General features: G+C 29.9%; 4 protein-coding genes across 10 annotated transcripts in view; 3 read left to right on the top strand and 1 right to left on the bottom strand.

Moving 5' to 3' along the window:
* The first annotated feature begins 1,246 nt into the window (after positions 1–1,246).
* Positions 1,247–7,453, top strand: LOC117156818 (uncharacterized). The gene is made up of 7 exons (XM_076617808.1): positions 1,247–1,825; positions 1,969–2,332; positions 3,205–3,459; positions 3,754–3,788; positions 5,531–5,821; positions 6,521–6,884; positions 7,022–7,453. Exons 1-7 carry the CDS (start codon positions 1,524–1,526, stop codon positions 7,277–7,279), a joined length of 1,869 nt encoding a protein of 622 aa, XP_076473923.1. The 5' UTR covers positions 1,247–1,523; the 3' UTR covers positions 7,280–7,453.
* Positions 7,454–7,825: 372 nt separating this feature from the next.
* On the top strand, positions 7,826–10,000 carry LOC117156702 (Cuticular protein 57A). Its single transcript, XM_033333966.2, has 4 exons — positions 7,826–7,952; positions 8,633–8,822; positions 9,121–9,335; positions 9,818–10,000. Exons 1-4 carry the CDS (start codon positions 7,938–7,940, stop codon positions 9,974–9,976), a joined length of 579 nt encoding a protein of 192 aa, XP_033189857.2. The 5' UTR covers positions 7,826–7,937; the 3' UTR covers positions 9,977–10,000.
* Positions 10,001–10,537: 537 nt separating this feature from the next.
* Positions 10,538–14,680, top strand: LOC117156700 (uncharacterized). Of its 2 annotated transcripts, none has more exons than XM_076617589.1 (5): positions 10,538–10,618; positions 10,758–11,069; positions 11,152–11,298; positions 11,780–11,845; positions 11,916–14,680. In XM_076617589.1, the coding sequence occupies exons 2-5, from the start codon at positions 10,794–10,796 to the stop codon at positions 14,664–14,666; spliced, it is 3,240 nt and encodes a 1,079-aa protein (XP_076473704.1). In that variant the 5' UTR covers positions 10,538–10,618; positions 10,758–10,793; the 3' UTR covers positions 14,667–14,680. The 2 variants fall into 2 exon arrangements, with proteins under 2 accessions (XP_076473704.1, XP_033189851.1); XM_033333960.2 differs by having other exon boundaries at positions 10,571–10,775; positions 10,872–11,069.
* A 930-nt stretch (positions 14,681–15,610) lies between these two features.
* Synd (protein kinase C and casein kinase substrate in neurons protein Synd) overlaps positions 15,611–22,732 on the bottom strand; it is a 58,733-nt gene continuing 51,611 nt past the window's right edge. For 5 of the 6 annotated variants that reach the window (XM_033333961.2, XM_033333963.2, XM_033333964.2 and 2 more), the window contains 6 exons: positions 21,591–21,817; positions 21,213–21,333; positions 20,573–20,683; positions 18,236–18,402; positions 17,668–17,828; positions 15,611–17,500 (listed from right to left, as the gene is read on the bottom strand). In XM_033333961.2, the coding sequence (XP_033189852.1) occupies positions 17,388–17,500; positions 17,668–17,828; positions 18,236–18,402; positions 20,573–20,683; positions 21,213–21,333; positions 21,591–21,817 (900 nt within the window). In that variant the 3' untranslated portion in view covers positions 15,611–17,387. The remainder of the gene's footprint in view (positions 17,501–17,667; positions 17,829–18,235; positions 18,403–20,572; positions 20,684–21,212; positions 21,334–21,590; positions 21,818–22,732) is intronic. The other variant, XM_033333965.2, reaches the window with a different exon arrangement.

Here is a 22,732-nt window from a genome sequence, read left to right as displayed (position 1 = left end):
AAAACAGGACTTACGTACCGCCCTGTACGACCACTTTCTTTAAAAATAAATACTTACTAAATATTTACGTAGTACATTTTGTTAATTCCCTTCTGATAATGAACTTTGTCTACAATCATTATAAATATCTTATATTCTTGAGAATTTTTTTTGCAGATAATTGCAAACTCAAGACATCCGTGTTCAAAGCGGAACAACGAGGAACTAGATCAGAAAATGATTAAATTAGAAAGCGTCGCGATTCCTTTGCGGCTCCGGTGAATGCCTTTTTTATTCCAGCGGATGCTTTCATAATTCCTCCGTTGATGCTCCTCTATGAAAATTAATTAACATTATGTGTAGCAGCATGACGCTTCTACCGGCGAATTTAGGCGTGGTGCTTTCAACTTGAATCGGTTTATGCAGTCTACTATTTATGATTTCATATGCAAGTACGCTCCCGTTTACAAATATCGCAACGTCATATAGAATACAGCAATTTATATAATTATACATTTATATAAATAATTAATTTAGATTAGCAAAGGAATTATACAAATAATTGAGATAGATTACCAAAGGATCAGTCAATTATTCTGTATTATATTGTTTGATTTTACTATAACATAGAAGAATTTTCACAACATAGTTGTAGATTAAACTAATGAAATTGGTTATTATTTAAAATACATATATTCCCATATGAGATTCTTGTAAAATTGTACAACCACGGGCAATAAGAGCAAATTTTATGCTATACGAGCAAACAGTTTAATAGAAAATTTCGTACTATAATGGTAAAATATTTTTTAACCGATTCGAACGCAAAAATACAAATATCTCGAAATGAAGAGTACACGAATTACTCCATTTTCATAATCATCGATACAAATATTATCTTCACTTTACCCTTATTCCTTTCTCTTTGTTCTAATTCTTTATAAAACTATCTTACATGAAAATTCACATACTACTTATAACAAATCGCTAATGATTTAAAACTTTTATCTCATTTTTCTCAGTGTCCTAATACCCATCTATGAACAGTGTTTACGCATAATTCACAGATGAAATGATAGAGAATGGTCTAATATGTGTTTTCGTCTATCGTAATTATCATCTTTTTCCACCGTATACTCTAACGATACAACAATTACAATATTCCTGAATCGTAAACACACACATTTGCCGTGCGTTGGCCTAATGCTACCTTCTCCACACGTTACTCAATCAATTTACGGTCTGAATTAAAAATCAACGCGCCCAGTGTTTCTTTCAGTCTTCGTTAAGACTCCAGACCGATCAGTGATACAGTTTTTGCTTGCGATTAATTTATTCGCGTACACGTTTTCCGCGTTAGACTTTCCTGCGTCGATGTCTATCGATGAAATTATCGTGATTCAGTGATCAAGAACTCTTCAAACATTCAAGGATTTGACGATAAAGATCGTCGCGACGCGACAAAAATTCTTGTGCACCTTCAGAAGAACTTGTTGTTTGACTCGTTTGTTCACAGTGCGACTGGTTTAAATTACGAAACGAAAATGGTCAATAAAAAGATGATCCCTTTGCCTTATCCTTTTTCCTTGGAAGAAGAATTGAAGAAGAATTCGGAACTAAAGATGTCGGATATCGAAATGTTGAGAGAGTGGTGTGATAAACAGCAACATTTACCTAAACCTTCCAATTTGCATCTCATTCTGTTTCTTCATAGTAATTATTATAGCATGGAGGCAGCTAAGAATACTATAGAGAATTTTTTTACTATTAGATCTCATGTTCCTGAGTTTTTTGATAACAGAGACCCTTTGGGATCCAAAGAATTGCGGCAAGCTTTTAATGTTGTGTAAGTTTTAATCGATTGTTTGATAATTTCTATTACTTAGTTGTTTAATTTGAAATTTTCTCCGGTAGTAATTAAACCTATTAATGTTACTGGTTTCTTGATTAGTAGATAATTTGTAATTAATCTCTCTTCCTGTACTGTAGTTTCAGTTCTGAATTGCCCGGACTCTCAAAACATGGTTACAAGATACTCTTCGGAAGGTTAATGGATACTAATCCATCGCACTATTCTTTCGAAGATAGTAACAAGAATATCTTCATGGGATGCGATTTGATTGGTTTGAAAAATGGCACTTGCGATGGCTATATTTTTATCGCAGATACATCTAACGTGACTCTCGGCCACGTAGGGCGGATAAATCCTATGGGGATGAAAAAGCTAGTGATGTACGTTCAGGAAGCCATACCTGTTCGTATAAAGGGCATACATTTTATTAATACTCCTTCAGTGATGGATGTCATCCTGAATATGGCAAAACCGTTTATGAAAAAGGAACTTTGGAACATGGTAAGGAATTTTATAACGAGATTCAGAGTTTTAGTTCCATCATTAATTATTTGTATAACAATATAAAAAGATTAAAAGTATCTGCAGTTTTATCCGAATCTGCTGTTCTATTCGTCTCTTTTTCATGTTTGTATACCAACAGATGTACACTCCTTTTCAAATTTCGAAATATATTTTATTCGTGAAAAATGATAAAAGGAATATGAATAATACGTTGAATGTTAAAACCAGATATTTTGACTTAAGATTTATTGGTATTTTAGTAACATCTGTTGAATTACAATTTTCATTTTGTGTTTATTGAATAATTAATTATACACTAGTTAACGCGAATTTCCTGGTATTGTATGTATCGATTACATTACATTAGTTTCATAATATTTCGCTCACGTATTACGAGAACATCGGTGTATCATTTGTAATTTATGTATCATATATGTCTTTTTCGACGACGGCTTACATAAGAAATAATTACTTATCTATGTTAGACTTTGCATAAAATGATAATTTTCCGCTCTGTAGAGCAACAACGGTGATGCATTTCTCGATGCTAAAAGTGTTACGAAGTAGGTGCATTATTTATTCCGTACGTGAAACGATATTGCAATTACCATGTTAATCCTTCAGAAATTATTTTTCTTCTTATCTAAAATATTTCGTAATATTATCAATAATTTTTATTGAAATGAATAATCTGTACCAGCGACTCACGGAAGTATTTGAACATAGTAAAAATAAAATTCAAGTGACAACACAAAGCACGATTACCAAATAAAAATATTTGTATAGAAATTCTTCGATATATTTTTTAAAATTAAATATTATTTTACATTTCACCAGTTTCCATATTTTTTCTTTTTTTTTTTTTTTAGATACACCTGCATTCGTCGTTAAAAACACTGGAAGAATACATCTCTCTCGATCTCTTACCGAATGAAATCGGTGGAAAAGCTGGATCGCTAGCTGACATGCAGGAAGCGCGGATAAATGAAATCGACAGTAAACGAGAATGGTTCCTCGAAGAAATGAAATATGGCAAGGTGGATGAGTCGTTGCGTATTGGAAAAAGTAACATCGCCAATGATCTGTTTGGTGTCGAGGGCACATTCAAAAAGCTCGACATAGATTAAGACAGTATCGATCTCATATTTTTTATTTAATGAACAATCTCCTCTCTGTATGCGACTTTGTGAACAATTTTTGGTATTTAAATTCTGAGAAACCTATTTGTTACGCGTATCTTATAAAGAGTAATAAAGTTTTATTACTGTACACGAGTTGTGTTCATTTTACTCAATAAATCGTTGTCTTCTTTGTTTAATTTTTCTGTTCGTATGCTAGTAATTAGAGCCAGTAGAATTCTTTAGTTCTACGATTAACTATACCGTTACGTACTAATTGCTACCTGTTAATATTTACAGCTTCATACATTTTTGGGTAACAAGATATATTCTTGGTAATTTATCACAAAGGAATTTTCGAAATCATCTCCTTTCAATTCTTTATGAAACTCTTCCATGTATAATTTCATAAATAATTTCAAGAAAATGATAGAATATTTAAGTTGTACAAGGTTGTAAGAATATATTTTAGAAAATTGGTGCTCGTTATACACATATTTTTTTTTTGATAAATAATCATGATAAAACTCATACGCCTGCCTAATGTAAAAATTTAAACAATGCAATTATTAATCTAATAAATTAACTATTACAAAATAAACACAAATACAGATAATAATTGACTAGTTTGCCAATCTTTTTGGCTAAACGATTCACTTTTATTACTGATACCTTGCAGTGTAATCTAATGTAAAACTGACACTTTGTCTACGTGTGCATCATTTTAAAGTCCGACTTCGGTATCCGTAACCTAACAATTTTCTTTAATGACAAGTTCCTGTTTGCAATATTGTGGGACATATCATTCAACGTCATGATACATTTTATTTCTATCCAGTACATTACGTCTATACATTTTTGCTTGATCAGAATGATAAGAAAAAAACTTTTCCTAATAGTTTAGTACTTGAATTAATCTCATACATTCCAGAATTTAGAAAATAATTTCTACTAATTAGTCATTATTAAAGCATTAAACAAATAATAGATTACCTAATATTCCCTAATATTCTTAATAATAATTATCTGATATTTCTTAATATTAATTGCTTGATATATCGCAGTATTTGTAACTAACTCAACATCCTTAAATTTAATTGTTTACATCTTTTTAAAATACCATATGTAAAAGTTATTTATATAAATGTTTCATTATATGTTTACACATCTCGTTGACTTTATTATGCATCATAAGTGGTTATATAAAAACATATCAATTTTCATAGAATCTTTCATAGGATTTTTCATGTCATGTTAAGATATATAATTTGGCACTTGGAAGTCTGACGACCTCGACTGTCACGCTATGTGTGATTATCCGATATTAACTCATTCCATCACTCGATTGTACTCGGATCTCTAAAGAAGTTAGTACTATTCAAACCGCCACCGTAGTATCGCGTTGAAGTGATCTTCAGGAAATAAGCTTTCCTTGGTACTGTAGTGTTCCATTTCTTTCAAATATTTCATTTTAATTATTCAATAAACAAAATTACGACTTTCGTTAAAAATTTTTAAGGCCATAAATATAAAATATTAGTATTATCAATTTATTCAAGAAAATTAGATAGGAATTTTTCCACATCGATTTTGATGCATTTTTACAAAATTTCTGGAAAAATCGATGTCTCAAAATTAATCATTCATATCGTGAATATTTTATTGCTTCTATATTGTATCATTGTAAAATTAATAATTTACGTCTGAGTTCATTATTATATGTAAGAATATTTTATAAATTTTACTGTACATTTTATAAAATTATTCTTGTATCGAAGTTGATAACTAAATTATATCGTTAATAGTTTCTGTTGATATTTAAAATTACATATATCATGTATACATGAAAATTACAAGATTCTAGTAAAATCTGTATCTTAAATAGGAAAAACATTCTTCTCATCCAACAAAACTGCAAATTTTCAAAGATAAAACAAAACCGGAAGCTACAAATTAATTAATAAGTAAAAAGCTAAATAAAAATTAAGTTTACGTATTTGATCAAAATTTAAAGACTGTGTTTTAAAGTTTCCTTGTGAGTCTTATGATATAAAGGAGATTTGTCTAATTTTTGAAGGAACTCAAATATGGCATCCCAAGGAATGAAATACGAAGATGAGTTAAAGAATAATCAAGACCTGAAAGAGGAAGACATGCAGATGTTAAGAGACTGGTACAAGAAACAGCCTCATCTACCAAAAATAACAGATTCCGAATTGGTGTTATTTCTACATAGTAATTACTATCGGATGGAACCCACAAAAACGACTATTGATGCATATTATACTGTGAGGAGTCACGTACCCGAATTCTTTTCCAATAGAGATCCTTTAGGGACGAAGGAATTAAGGAAATCTTTTCAGACAATGTGGGTATACTTTAGTTACTGATAGCTCTAGCGTTAAAGAATTCGATTTCTCTAAGCCATATACATATATAGTGTATTATTATTCCATTATAAATAATAATTACAACTGAAATTGAATGTAGTAACTAAAGGCGCCTAACAAATACCATACATGCTTCATCTTCACAGTCATTGTTCTTAATTAACAGCTCACGTATTAATCTTCTCACGTTTAATTACCTTATATTACGTATAATACTACACTTAATTACTAATTGCACGCACAGAACCATTATCTGTTCTTTGCTAATACATGTTATCATTCACAAAAAAAAAAAAAGAAAAATGAGTATTAACGTATTATATTATTTATCAGGTTGTTTAGAGAATTCATTATATTTCTAATAATCTACATAAATCTCTACTGTATATTTGGCGAAATTGTGAAAAAGCGAAAAGATGTTCAAAGAAAAACTCGTAAAATTATAAATATATTAAATCTGCGTGTATTAATCAATAAAATTCTAATCCTTACTTGTAATTCTAATTCTAATTAATATTTACAGTAATAGATTATCTCTTTTCAAATTTCGCTACAAACCTTCTGAATAACTCGATATTTAAGCTAAGCGTCGAAAAATATAAATCTCAATTAATCTTATTAATTATATAATAGTGATTTTGGAGTTTTTAGTAATTTAATAATTATTGGATTTTTAGATCTATTCAAGTTTTAGAGACGAAAACGCCAGAAGGTTACGCTGTTCTTTACGGAAGACTAATCGATACGGATCCTTCGAATTATGTCTATAACGATGCAATGAAATTTCTGAGCATGGTGCTTGATTTGTGGCTTTACAAAGAAGGCACAACTCAGGGGCACATCATTTTATTCGATATGAAGAACGTTGTATTCGGTCACGCTGCTCGATTGAATCCGATGGGTTTGAAGAAGTATCTTTTTTATTTGCAAGAGGCATTGCCAGTTCGCTTGAAAGGGTTCCATTTTATGAATATTACGAGCGTGATGGATGTGATACTGAATATGATGAAACCGTTCATGAAGAAGGAATTATTAGACATGGTAATAGAATAGTATTGGTACAACTTGCACTTCAGATTTATTTCAAACTTAAAAATTTTAAACCTCGAAACCCACTGAAGATATTATTAATAACTGATTTTACGGTACTATTAATTGATTATATTAATTTGTTACAGCTTCATACACATACAACTTTGGATACAGTAGCGAAATTTTTACCAGTAGATATATTACCAAACGAGGCAGGTGGGAAGGCTGGTCCATTAATGCAACTCCACGAAAAGTCTGTCAAAATGCTCGAGGATAATCGTGACTGGTTTTTGGAAGAAGAACAAACAAGGCGTGTTAATGAATCATTGAGAGCAGGTAAAGGGAAAACAGCGACCGATCTATTTGGTGTTGAAGGCACTTTCAAGAAACTCGATATTGATTAAATGCTCAATTGTCTATACAGATTTAAACAAATTCGTTAAAGTCCATCCATTGAGATAATTTATGAATAAATGAGCATAAATGTTTTTCCTTCTTTTTTTCTATTTCTATCCTACGCATTGTAAATTTATTCTAAAATATTTATTTTATAATAAATATATAAAAATTATAATTAATTTTATCTCATATAATATTAGTTTCTTAATGATTTCCCGACTTCATTATTTTCTTATGAAATTATACATAGGTATTTTTATTGCGTAGATTTTCCAGATATAGAATTTATTTCATTGAATTTTATTTTTATTAGCTTTTTATAGAAAATTTATTTAATATACTAGAATTTTATTCAGATATAATTATTTGGTAATTTCAATAAAATCTCTTTTTTTACATAATTTTCATTGAAAATTAAAGCAAAAATTGATAACAGATTCGATCTAGAGATGTTTAACGTATTACAACACGTTATAATACCCGCTTTAATTATTTTACTATGAAAAGGAATGTTTACTATGTTCGAAGAAGCGCCAATATTAAAACAGGCTTAACACGTATTGCCTCCACCTTTTCGTTAGTTTCTTATATTACTTTCACTGGCAGAGTATCTCAGTTTATGTCGATTCGTCTATACGAAAGTGTCGACTCATAGCAGCCAAGATGAGAAATCTAATGGTATGTACATCAATTTCACCATATTTAATATCATCATCGTTTAATCCATATCAATATCGTTATATAATTCTTCGTAATATTTTAATCGCGCCATTATATCTCAATTTTTATTAACTAAAGCATCAATTAATTTCAACGTATTTTAAATAAGTTTCGTTTCATTCAGTAAAACATTTGATACGTGAAATTTAAAAAAATAACTAAAATTTAAGAATAGAAATAATAAATACTGTTACATCGCGTGTTTATTTGTTTCTTGAAGTTATTATTCCTGATTCCGTAATCAGTTTGGTATTTATGTACTTCGTACGCAGGTTTCATCTTTCATCATCTGAACATATGATTATTGATTTATTCGTTTCTTATTATTTCACATAATTACAATTATTGATTAGTTTTTTATTTTCTAATTTTTATATCTCTATAAATATTGTCTATGAACTTAAAATAGAAAGAATTACTAATGAATATATATACATATATATATATATACATATATATTCTTCATATTCTCTTTAACTAAATTGGTAAATCTATTGATAATTTAAAACATTCATGTAATAAACTAAATTCATAATTGTTACTCAATTGTAATTGTACAAAAGTGACGTCAACTTGTATTACATTCGATTAACTGGTCGGTGTACATAGCTAATTAGATTACTATACTTTCGAATCAGATCGCAATCGTTCTGATTAGCCCCTGCCTGGGGGACGTATCGCATCTTTTGTCAGAATATTCTACGACGACTACAACTACTCCACCACCGCCTCCTAGACCTTACAGTTTTCAATACCAGTCGGGACGATATCCTGGAAACATTGATCGTGTTCATCAAGAGAGTGGAGATGGCGCTGGACATGTTCAAGGTAATTCAATGCTTCTTATGAAATCATTATTACAGGTTATAATTAGACTATGGATTTTCATGCATTTATGCGGAATTTAAAGACATAAAAATACACAGAATGCATATAATATATGAAGATATATAAGATATTTACATATTTATTTAACTTCTGTCTTGTGTTTATTGTTTTACATAAAAATAATTTTATTCGTATTTGTAATCTTGTTTGTATTTAGGACAAATATCGACAAATAATATATATTCAATTTATAAACTGTCTTTATTATATAAATAAATTTTAATTGTTTATATTTTAGGCTCTTATTCCTTCATCGATCCCAAGCATAAAATACGAACGGTTCAATATGCTGCTGATGAAAGTGGATTTCACGCATCTTTAATAAATTATGAAGATACTATCGCCCAACCTATCGATTCTGAAGCTGTGAGACTCGCGAAGGAAAAACATTTTCGATTATATCAGAAAATTGCCGAGTCAAATGCTCATGGCGTCCCAGTCAATCTACCACGGGTAATAAACATTTAATTGTGTCTTTTAACAAACAGTAATAATTAAATTCTATGATTGTTTAATTATTAGTTAGCTGAAGGATTATTACCTGGTCTGGATACTACGCATTTACTATTTATTATTCCTTATTAAATGTGTCGTTTTTTCAAACCATTGAGATGTAAAAGAATCAAATTAAGATTTGAAATTATTGATAAATTGAATTGTAAATATATCATTAATGAAAAAGCATGATGCGTTGATGATGGATATATCGAAAGATCCAAAGTACAGTGTAAGACAATTTTTTACCTAGATTACGGTTCTTAATTATATTTATAAAAATATGAATTTTTACATAGATACCCGCAGTCCAATAATAATTCTATCCAAGTTTCTTTTATCAGTCGTGAACAAATATACTCGATTGAGGCTTAATTTTATTGCTAGAGAAGATTCGGTACGGTAGCTTTCACCTGATGATCGTGTATAACATCTTACAGGATTCGGCGAGTGTGGGGAGAGCGAAGGACAGACATATTCAACTCTACCAGAAGATAGCCGAGGAGCATGCAGCAATTGCAAATCAAAGAGAGGCAGCACGATTAGCTTACGAAGCTACTTCTGTAGTAAACGATGTAAATCCTGACCATGCGTATTAAACATATTATACTTGTTGACGAAAATGATTTTAAAAACACGATGACATCGAGTATTACTTTAAATGATCACTTTTAATGCTATTACGAAGAATTATGAAAAATGAAAGTTCATTTAATATTGAAGAATGAACTTAATACTCAAGAATCTAGATTTAAGATTTAATGTACAGTCTATTTAATTTAATTAAATTACAAATTTTAACCACTCAATAATAATGTATGTTTATCATTATGTATGTTCTGCATCTCAGATAATATGAATGAAATCTTGAGAATTTAATGTATTTAAAAGTTTGTTGGGAATAACGTTAATCTCGTATGTTTTAATTTGTTAACATTTGTTATTGTAACATTAGATCAATTACAATTAAAATATGAATGCCTCTACAATACTTTTTTATCCTAAAACAGAAAAATCTTCAAAAAAACTTTCTCGAAAAATCGTACACCTTGCATCAATTCAAGTAACGATCCACCTTTACCAGAAGATGGCACACCAAGGGTGCATGAAAAGGTAGTTGCGACCACGATCGTATAAGCTCTATAAGTATACATTTATACATATATACTGTAAATACTTAACAGGTCTGACAACTTCCGTGTTAAGGGAAAGGCACTTAGCGACCAAAAAATGTTTCACAAGTAAGGTGCTCCAATCGATTTGTTAGAGTTTGTATCTGCTTCGTCGTGTAGCGCGATCCTGTTTTTAACATGTTTATATACATTAATTAAATATATTTAAACTACGTACACTAAAATAACTAGACATGAATTTTCGCAGGATTTTTCGCAACGATTCGTGAGTCATGAACATATCATGAATAGTTTTATTTCGATATATATTTCGATCTATCGATATTACAACCGCCGTAGTTCACTCGTAACATGTTCACAGTGTTCCGTATCAATACAGATACGCATAATCATATTTTGTATTTTGGAAAAGTCGAGCAAAATGTCGAGAAAACGTAAATTATCAACTATAAAAGAAAGATGTCGTATTTGCCTCATTGACCATGGATGTATGAAAAATTTATTCGATGAAGTTCTACAATCAAAACTAAATGATCTGAGTAAATGTACTTCTATCAATGTATGTTTACACCATCTTTTTAATTTTTGTAATTAATTCTATACTTGTTTGTGTCTTATAATGGATCTTCTTTTCTTTTTAGATTAAGGAAGAACATGGAATGCCAGGTATTATTTGTCATATATGCCTCTACAAATTGGAAATGTGGAATGAGTTTAAGGAACAGTTTATACGATCAAATCAAATGTTGTTAAGTCAGTTGGAACTCATAGAATCTTCTGATAATGATGTAAGATTATTTAGTGTAAACATTAAACTTTTAATTATATATATTTAGACATATTTAAGAATATAATGGTATAAAGCATAAGGTTAATTTCACTATTAATGTCCATAAGGTAATGTTCTGCATGTATTATTATAAAAAACTGATTATATTTCTTTGTATTATGGTAAAAATAAAACTGTAACTTAATTAGTTAGGAAACTACAGGTACAAAATACGTGCCAAAATACAAATTCTCAAAATTTTGATTTACATCATTATAATATTTATTTATAGAATGTTTCAAGATTTGGTGGTTCAACTTTGTCAGTATATTCCATGAATTTAAATACAAAGAAAGTGTTATGTATAAAGACTTGTAAAATATGCTGACAAAGTTTTACATTTAAATTATGACATCCTATATAAAATAATATTCTCTTACATATGTCTATTAAAATAATGTTTCACAGCTTTATAATTTTGTTATAACTTTAATTTAAAGACCATAAAATCATGCAATAACTTGCATCAAAGTGGAGAAGACAGTCTCTCTGATACTTTTGATAAGGTAGTACTAATTGTAATAACACATTTCTTTTAATTAATCACATACAATTTCATAAGAAAATTTATTCCAGAAAAGAACAAAATTGGATGTGCCACCATTAATACCTTTACAGTTTACGAATACAGGAAACATAACAAATCAAACGATGCTAAAGGATATGTATATATCTGAAGATGACGTTACATCTTCGAAAGACTCTTCGCAAAAAGCTCATGATGCTTCCAATGATGATAAATGTAAAAATGACGAAGAGCAAGAAAATAAAGGTAATATTCAATTAAAACCAACCTTAGTTCCAATGAAGGTCAAGCCATTAATTGGGAGGCGTAATATAACTGAACGAAGGAAAGCATCGACCAAAAGATGGGTTGCAAGAAAAAAGGCACTCCTTGCAGCAACAGGAGAAACTGTTTCAGATACAGATTCTATGGCTTCAGACGATACACAGCTATCACCAGTACAGAAAGCAAGAGCAAAGACAAATATGGATAAAGAACTTGAAAAGCAAAGAAGATTGGTCAAAGTGTTAGAGAACTTGCAAAACACTTTGGCAGATAAATATGAACATGATAGAAATGATTTTGTGAGTTTAGACAGTGATACGGATACACATAAGACAAGATCTCTTAAAGACATAAATTCTGATGGTTCTTTAACTGGAGGAAAAAATATATCTGCCAAAGAAAGTATTAAACAAAATGAAGCAAAGAAAGATACATTTTTCGAAGAGAAAGAAATTCTTCCTAATTCACAGCCAGAAAAAGTTGTTAAAAAGAAATCGCAGAAGAAAAATGAAACGGAAATAACCGAAGATACATTTACACCATATTCAGTAAAATCAGAATTAGAAATTGAAGATGCTACGTATATTGTTACATCTACATTAATGCTCGCTGGGCCTCATTATTTAAATAAAGCAAATTTAAATACTTTGTCAAAGGAATCTAAAGATGGTAGTATTGAACAAAATTCTCAAGAGAAAAATACCGATATTATCGATGCTGTGCAACTTCGTAGGATAAATCCAATTCCAATAGATGTTAATAATAAAAAATGTGTCGAAAGATGTTTGAATATAGAAGTAGAGGGAACAGAGATAGAAGCATTAAAACGCATACAAGTTGAATTAGCAAGTTTTGTAGAGAAAGAAATGAAATACAGATTATTTGGAATGAGTAATGATAGTATAAGAAGAGATAAGATAGGAAATGACTATAAAACTTCGTATCAAACTCTAGATCAACAGTTGAAAACTATAATAGAAAAGACTATAAAGAAAAATTTCGAATCGTCTATGATAAGAAGTTGTGGCACTGATCTTAATTCATATTCTCAACAATTTGGGACAGTCTCTCCAATGTTTGTAAAGGAGGCAATGAATTCTAAAAAGTACCAACCAAAAGTCATATTAAAACGTTTGAACATTACAAAAGAAAGTAAACTCTACAATATTAATAATATGCATGTTTTAATTAAGCGTACAGTTAAGAGCAATCTTGGTGGACCATTTAGTATGGTTTCTCATAAAAGACAAAGTGTACTACCAATAAGATATAATGATTATAATACTTCTGCTTTGGATTCTGACTCATATTTATCAGATGAAACTTCTGAAACATTTAAAACTGATAATAATGTACAAAAGTCACAAGAAAATAAAGAACAAAATAGTGTCGTAAAACAGATAGATGAATCGAAAGTTGCGGATTCTAATAATACTAAAAATGAACATCAAATAGAAATTCAAGAAAATATTTTTAAAATTACTTCATCACATAGTGAAAAACATATATGTGGTGTATGTGATCAATCATTTGCTAATCGTAGTGATGCTATTACACATGTTCGTATGCATAAAACAGAAACCACTATATTGCGACATAATAAGCACAAAATGATGCGATGTAAAAGATGTCATGAAATAGTAGAAGCTAGATTCGTAAAAGCTCATGTATGTAAATCTACAAAACAATACATTCACAAATGTTATGTATGCAATTCTACATTTCGAACTGAGAAACTGTTGGTACGCCATTTAGAAAGTCATGATCAGTCTGAATTTAATATAGAAAACATAACAAAAGGAGAATCTCAAAAGTTAACAAATACAAACACATCACAGAATTCTAAAGGCACAGTATACTCAAAGTCAGATAAACTTTTGAAAGTAGAGAATAATCGAATTATGAAGTTAGAGAATTCTAGGACAGGAATAAGTATTGAGAAAATAGGAGCAACCAAAGGAAGAGGAGATACTGTGTCAGGAGCAGAGAAACTAAAGGAAACGTATACTTGTTTCGTATGTGACAAAATTTTTACAGATGAGGAAATATTAAAAGATCATTTACAAAAGCATTGTGATGATATGAGCGAGGGTGATCAAAGTCCTGGCAAAGAGCAGTATCAATGTGCAATCTGTGGGGACTCATTAGAATCTGAGGATGCATTGGAAGCACACGTTGAAAAACATTTGTTTGATGAAGAGGATGATAATCCCAATCTTATTAGTATTGGCAGTGAAAATGATAAGTCAAAGGATGAAATCTATCAATGTCTGCAATGTACAGAAGTGTTTAATTCAGAGATGTTACTAGAAATGCATATGCAAGCTCATGAAGAAGAAGCTGCAATAGCAGAATGGGAGAAACAAGGAATAAAAACTTATGAATTTCAGTGTATGATTTGTGATGAACTTTTTGAAACAGAAGAGGATTTATCGGAACATTTAGATATACATAATGAAACTACGCATGTTTGTCAATTATGTGATAAACCATTTTTCAGTCTTGAAGACTTACAGAAACATGTTGCAACTCATTAATTTAATTACTCCAATTACTTTAATTATTCTTCACATAGACTGAGAATTCCGATGTTTCTACATTAATTACTTACTACATATAATGTATGCAATGACTCTTGAATTTTTAATTTATAGTGTAATCAACAAAATTTTGTTCACTGATATAGTATATATAAACATGTATAATAGTATACAAATATATTGGAACTTAAGGATAGGTTTCTAAGTGCATATTTATGTTGCATCCATTTTGATACTTATTGAATTCTGTTCCACTTCATCTGTAAGTAATGTTTAACTTTTTCTGCATTAATGGATCTGCAGATGTTCATATAATTTAGAATCATCGAAATTAAATGTAAACAATATGGTTATTTATAAATTAAACGTAGGGATTTTGATTATGATAATTTAGTGTATAATATTATTCACAAGCTATAAAATATTCCTTGACTTATATGTACATATACTACACAATGAATAGACGATATTTCATATGTTAGTGTCGATATACATATATATATATAATATCGATATATATTACACGTATGTTATATATATCGCATATAATTTGTTTTTTAACATATAACGAATTATAATATCAAAGCTAATCCATAATACTTATCATAGATTAGAACCAGGAGCGATTAAATGAACACTTGTGTAAAAATTGTAATCTGTTTCGTTCAATGAAATTTAATATGTATGAAGTTTAATGACTATCCAAATATATGTTTTTACACACCATAATGTTATACAATAATTTTTTTCTTGAAACAATTTTCACTCAACTGATATACATTTTTAATAGTTTTGGCCAAAACCATGATTATTAAATTCAGTTTCGCAGTTAACACACGAATTTATCATACCACAGTTGTTTGTAAACTTAATTGGCGTTTATGAAAATGTATCGACGCATTGTTATGATATTTGTAAGTGAAAATAGATGCTGCATCATGTATTATGTAATATTTCGTATATATGCTATTTATTAAGTTATACATAATAAATTTTATACACAAACTATAATCTATTTAACAACATCATGGAATCGCGAACACTCTTTACAGAAAATAATTTGGAGGACTAATGATGTAAACAATTACAAAAATCAGTCGCTGGCTGAATTGTAAATGTTATTATACTCTACTATATTTACATAAATATTGTGTATAGTAACACGTTATTTACTCGTGACGAATAACTAGCATTTATCACTATATACCATGAAAACTTGACTTGACTTGAAGTTGATTCTCCTGCGCGCATTATAAAATAAAAGAATATTTAAATAACAAATGACTTCGTTAATACTAACTCTCAAATTTGTCTCGTCATATAGAAAATTATAAATGCTTTTTTTCTCAAACCATATAAATCTACAGTTCGTTCAATTTCATAATCACTCCGCACCATTGTTCTCAATATTAACTTAAACACGTGTTTCTATACTACAAATATTTCCTGAAAGCATATATTCGTGAAGGTACATCGATTAACTTAATAGCAGGTAATTTGTTACGAAAGCACATATCTAACAATCAAAATTTTGCGCTTTCATTTCCATACTTCTTCAATTGTGTTACATCTATCAGAAAATGGATAATGATTATATGAAATACCTTCAGTATTATATATTTCGTTTTATATAAAATTTTTCGTTCAATTAAAAAAGATATTATGACTTTATTCTCATAAATGATCAACATTGCTTCAATATAAGAAATTATGTACAAAAAAGCACATTAACCAATGACGAAAACTTCTCATTATAATCTTTTATAACGTGAATATTCTCATAATATTATAATTTTTAATTTATTTTATTTTTTATATATAAATAATTCTCGTCCCTTAATTTTTTTTCTCAACATTAGAATATTGTAATTATTAAAAAAAAAGGAAAAACAATAAAGAAAAAGATTGGACAATTCTGGGTCCCAAATTTTATTTGCCTGGTACGTCTTACGTACGTATTCAAGTGTTTTCTTTTTTCACTTTCTCATCATAAAATCTCAACTTCGCTAAACAATTGTAACTTTACATACCGTTTATATTCTTAAAGCTATTATATACAACGATACCATTCGAAAAGAATAGGTTTTAATAGTATCATTTGAATAACAATAAATTAAATATACTTTTCGTCGCGCTAGCCAAAATATTTCATAGCAACAATGCTAATAATGAGTCGAAAAATGTTTTGAAATTGTACAGTATCTCAAAAATCTAAACTTATAATATACTCGTGGTGTATGTGTATCCATCTTATCGTTTAGCGCTAATTTATATAGATGGATATAGAGAACCCTAACTATCTATGGAAACCAATTACCCATTAGGAGTAAAAGTTTCGTTTTTTAAATTCTATCGTATCGACCCTACATCGATCTGAGAAATAGAATGAAGTAGATGTATGCATTTTTTCCCTTTTCACTCTTATAACAGTTTTCTTTGAATTTCAATTGTAACATCGAGCCGTAAGATTTTATAATCTTTCTCGTCTTTTTCAACGCTCATTATATATCACACAAAATGAACGATCCCTAATATAGAGTCTCATGTAATTATTATTTAACGACATTTACAAATTTTCTTATTATTTTTTCAACGAACTCGCTATTTCGTAAAGAAATAAACAACAAAATAAAAATTTCGTTCCTTTCCTTTGCTTTCGTATGCGTTACGTGTTAAGTAACTAACAATGTTCATGTAATTTGGCGTTATGTGGTAGTTTTACGGAGACACAAGTTCTACGTAGTTTGCTGGATAGAGACCCACTCTACCGTCTTTTCGTCCTTTACACCATCCTTGCTCGTCTTCGTCTTCTAATTTGTCGAATACATCGCCTATGAAAATTTAAAAATTATTTAAATCGTATTGTATATATATGCATATAGGGTGGTCCATTTAATTGGACCGGCTAAGAGCTAGGTCGGTTCTATATAATAAAATGCTTAAATATGTACTGTGATTTAATAATACGTATATGTTGTATATATAGTTTATATAATACCTTGCTTAAAACTAAGTTCATCAGCTTCGGCTCCTTCGTAATCATATAACGCGCGTACAAGAACACCTGGTTCTCCATTATCTACCAATGGTTCGCCACTGTCTTCATCCCATTCTTCTTCCTCAAATGGATTTGATTCTTGCTTAACGTTTGTACCATTACTGTGGAGAGAAAAATTTCCAATTTTTATTCATATTGATACACTAGCTTTGTTTATGTCTATATACTTATACAGGTGTACTAACATATAAAACAATATAAATTAAAAAATCCTATAATTAAATCTGTGTAATTAAAATTCCATCATTTAATAACAAATTTTTAATAGTGGCTATTTGTGAAATATAAAGCAGTATAAAAATGTAAATTCTAGGATTTAATAAGATTTTTCTAATAGTGAATTATTATTATTATTAGAGAATAGTAAAAGTTTAGAAATACACACATAGTTTTGAAGATCTTCAATTTAACGAATAGAAGACGAAGTTTTTTGTATTTAAAACAGAGAAATCGAATTAACCATATTATTATTATTAATTCTTATTATGAAATTATTTTGAATGCTCACGTCATCGTGGAGGTCCTGTTTACAGCATTACCATCATGATTGTTTTTCTCTGAAGAGTGTTTGCTGGAATTCATCGTGTCGGTTTTGCTATCCCCATGGCCTCCATCTGTTGATATTACCCGGGAACTGGGCTTCGATTTTGATTTGTTATTAACTGGTGGGTACTCCTACGTTAATGAAAGATCATTATATTTATTACATCATTGTATATACATCACACTATAAAATTTAAAGTTACATTTGTGTGTATATATATATATATATATATATAATTTTATAGTTTAAATATGTATATTAAATATTTATAATGTTATCTAAATCATGCGTGCAACCAATTATAGTATATCTAGAAATTTTTCATCTCTGTACCGACTCACGAAAGTATTTGAACATTTAGAAAATTTTTATATTCAGATTGTGTTTGTTATGTAAACCATTTTGAACTTTCATTAATACAGTAATAAGAGATGATTACCACGATCGTATTAATTTTGAAATGAATTTAAAAATGCATATAGAATTTGTGTCTGTTCTTTTGACACATCTTATTGACACATTATGGTAGGTCATCGGTTCGATTATTTGTGACAAATTATGACAAATTGTGACATTGTGACGTTTATCAGCATACTACTTTGTTTACTATGATACTTTCATGATCTCTGCGAAATATATATTTGCGCATTGTACATGCATATAATTGTACGAAATGTCTTTTAATTTTTACATATACTTTCGAGATTCATTTTAAACTTTATCAATGAGAGCCAATAAAATTTCACGATGTCTCGTACAATACATATAATATATTCATAAACGGTGTTTGAATACTTTCGTCGGGCTATGTGTATTTATTAATTATTTAATATGATAAGCACATATATACAATTATAATACCTGTTTGCAGTATTTTTAATTTGTTATTTTTAAGCTTAAGAGTATAAGCTTCACATATGATAAAAATTTATTATCATGTTATAAAAAGTTGTATCATAATAAAAAAAAAAGAAGTGGTATAATTTAAGATGAAACGAAAACGAACGTGTTGGAATGGAATGAAGTTAAATTGCGTCGCACAGGTACCTATTACCTACAAAGATCGTTGTCATACATCATGCGGTAACGAATGTGGCAATATACGTATTCGTTGTTACAATGGATGAACGTAATTCACACTTACGGCTGTGACAATTTTTTCGTGCGAATTAACTGTGCGCATGGTTTCTGGTTGCAAGCATGTTTATTTTAACGCTTTGTCTCTCTATATAATAATAATAAATAAATACGTATACTAATGATCGTGTTTGTTAAACGTGCGAGTAAATATAGAGCGAATTTACTATACAGGTCTGTCATTCATAAATGTGTTTAATACAGGTATTCTTCAATGGACGAATCAAAATAACTAAATCAATTAGCAGAAATTATGTAGTATCACAAGAGATCATTATGCAGTTATGTAAATTTAAATATGAATGTCCAATTTCATAATTGTATGTTTTTCTAATGTTTTCTCCATTTTATTACGAATTTTAGGAGATCCAAATTACAAGCCTAAACATTAAAAAAAATCCTATACATATGAATCTTGTGTATTTTTATATATTTGTTTATACTATAGTTCGGATATTTTATATATTTTGTGTATTTGTACACCTTTAAATGTCTTACAAATGAATAAACATTTACAGTATTGGAATTTCTTTCGTATTTTGACACGCGGTATCAGTTTGCTGGTCTTACTCATTTACGATCGCCTGCATAATGGATGCACGTTCGATTCGCGTCATCGGCATGCATTATAAATAGATAAAGAGATTTGAAACGACCTTGCTGACATTACACCGCTAGATCTTTACGATCATCTGGATATTTTCATTACACTTCTTAGAAAGCGTCGACGTGGTTTAATAAAATTCTTTTTACAGAGGAGACAAGGAAGAAACGTGTAACTTCAAGTAGATTCAAATGACATCTTCCTCGGTTAACGTATTAATCTTATTGCAAATTCGCTCCAGAATCGAACAGTGGAAACATGCTCGGCGTGTATTCGCGATATAGATCTGCGATCACGTGCAAAAACAAGCGCATAGCGGGTTACGGTTAATTCAGTTAAGTTAGGCGAGCCAGAAGCTGAAAAAGGAAACCCATCCTCGGTGACCTCGTCGTGTTTGCCTGTTACGACACTATTTCGTGGTTCTTGATCAGTAAAAAAAGTTCATTTTCTTTTTTCTATGTGCGTATACGTATATGTATTTGTGTGAATCTTCGATCATTGAGTAGCATGTGAACGAAGAATAAGCAAATGGATAAGTGTAAAACGTAACAAAACTTTACATGCACATCCTCGCCGACCGGGCGTTGATTGATGAGCGTGATGGAGCCAGCCGGAAGAGCCTCCTTCGATTTTGAGCCCTTGGTGATGTCACGGAACTCCTCTGTGTAGTCCTGCGTAATAGCAACGCCCAAAAAAAAAGAACAATCACATGCATGCATTCCAGAAAATATTTCAATCTCAGGGGATATATTTCATTTTTGTATTTCTTTCTTTCTTTGATTGGAAGCTTTGAGAGAAATTCGATACTATGCTACACAGAGTGCCTCAATCTTTTTCCAATAAAAAGATGCCTATGAGCGGTATTTAACGAATAAAAATAAGAAGCTCATAATAATTGCTGTCTTTAGAAGTTATAACAGACACACGAAATAACGACAGGTTTGTTTCTCCATCGGTAGAGTATAGAAACAGATTGGCGATATTTATATTAATTCGAATGAAATACTACAGAATATCCAGACATACAGAATATAACTAATGGACGATATTAATGCAGTTATAAAAAGGAAAGAACAAGAACGATATTCAATACACGCTACGGCTATATTTTCTAACATCAGATCTTCAACCATCAGCAAGAGTTTACATGCGATGAGAAAGAATTATTGTAATGCGTATATTTGTATTTTGTCGACTTACCTCGAACTGTGGCCAATTCATCGCCATATTTACACCGTGATTGTTCGACCACCATTTCAGATCTTTTTCATGGTCCGCGTTGTTAACTGTATGATAGAATTCTTCGTATATTTGTGGAAGTCTGTAAACCAAATGAAATGAAATCTTTTGTTTTAAATTTCTTTCTAAAGAAATAAACTCACTTTATAATTTAGTAAATTTTGAAGATTTATAAAACACATGATTTAATACCTTTAAAGGTATTCGTAATGTAAATACTTGAAATAAATTATTCAATTCAAATGCTTCAAATACTTTTGCAAGTCATTGTACAACACACTCTCGAAAATAATAATTTTCATCGAAGAGTATAAACGAAAGTAACAAAAAGTAATTTACATTGGATCCTGAGATATATTGAGACATTTGTGAATGCCGAAGAGAACATCCTTGAAGAATTGAAGCCGCTGTGCCTCCATTTCTTGACACTTTTCGAACACTTGTGTCATATCTTCCATGTATTTTGGGTTATACTGATTAATTTCTTGCAACGCAGCTTCATATTTTTCTTTCGCTTTTTGTACCTCTTCCTTCGTTTTCTGCACCCTATCCTGCATTTTCTTCACCTGTTAATTAAATAGAAGAAGACATACGATAAATACACAATTTTTAATTTAATAATTTCACCGTCTACATTGAAGGTAAAGATCTTGGTACAAACCCAACACGTTGGTAATCTAAAGAAAAATAACGAAGAGAAAATGTTCTTAATTTTATATCGAAGCGATTGATTAATATTGCATTATTATTGTTATAAGTGTCGAAACGTGTTCTGAATAATATTCTGTTATTTATCATAATAATTCCAATTCTTTACCCTCAAGCTTATCTAGCGCACTATCGAGATGGCAAAAAAATACCTTTGAAAAGGTAAGCGTGATTTCTATGTAGGTTTAGCAGTTACGTAACAAATACCTACAGGATTTACTAGTGCAATAAAGTTGTAACACAGTAAGTATTATAAGTATTGTAATAAAACAGATCGAGAAGTTTTTAGTTATTTATTGTATCGTGTATTTTGTATTTTGTAAGGTTTGTGTAGAAATACTGTATGGAGTAGTTTCTTCTGAATGTAGTTATGAATGAAGAGAAATAAAATTTATAAGTGAAATATTTATAAGAATATTTCGAAATTTGAGAAAAAAAGAGAATAAATATATCTGGCGTGAAAGAATGTAAAATGGGAGTTGTAGATACTGTAAGGAACTGTACAGAATATCCTTGAACTTGTTCTTTTTTCTAGTAACGCAACTACTACGAAGCTTGAAAAGCTTACATTATTGTTAGTCAGAATGCTATCTGGACTCATGCATAATAATGATTAGCGGTATTTTTTAGTTTTCTTACCTCACGGTACTCCTCAGAAACATTCTTTACAGTTCATTACAATACGATATGTAAGAGTAAGTCGTGTAAGCATAACTTCTTGTTGTGTAACATTTACATGTATAGATGTAAGAGTAAGAAGAAGAAGCGTATAA

This window comes from Bombus vancouverensis, chromosome 4 (genome assembly GCF_051014615.1).
Source record: "Bombus vancouverensis nearcticus chromosome 4, iyBomVanc1_principal, whole genome shotgun sequence".
Classification (NCBI taxonomy): Eukaryota; Metazoa; Arthropoda; class Insecta; order Hymenoptera; family Apidae; genus Bombus; species Bombus vancouverensis.
This window is presented reverse-complemented; position numbering and strand designations above follow the sequence as displayed.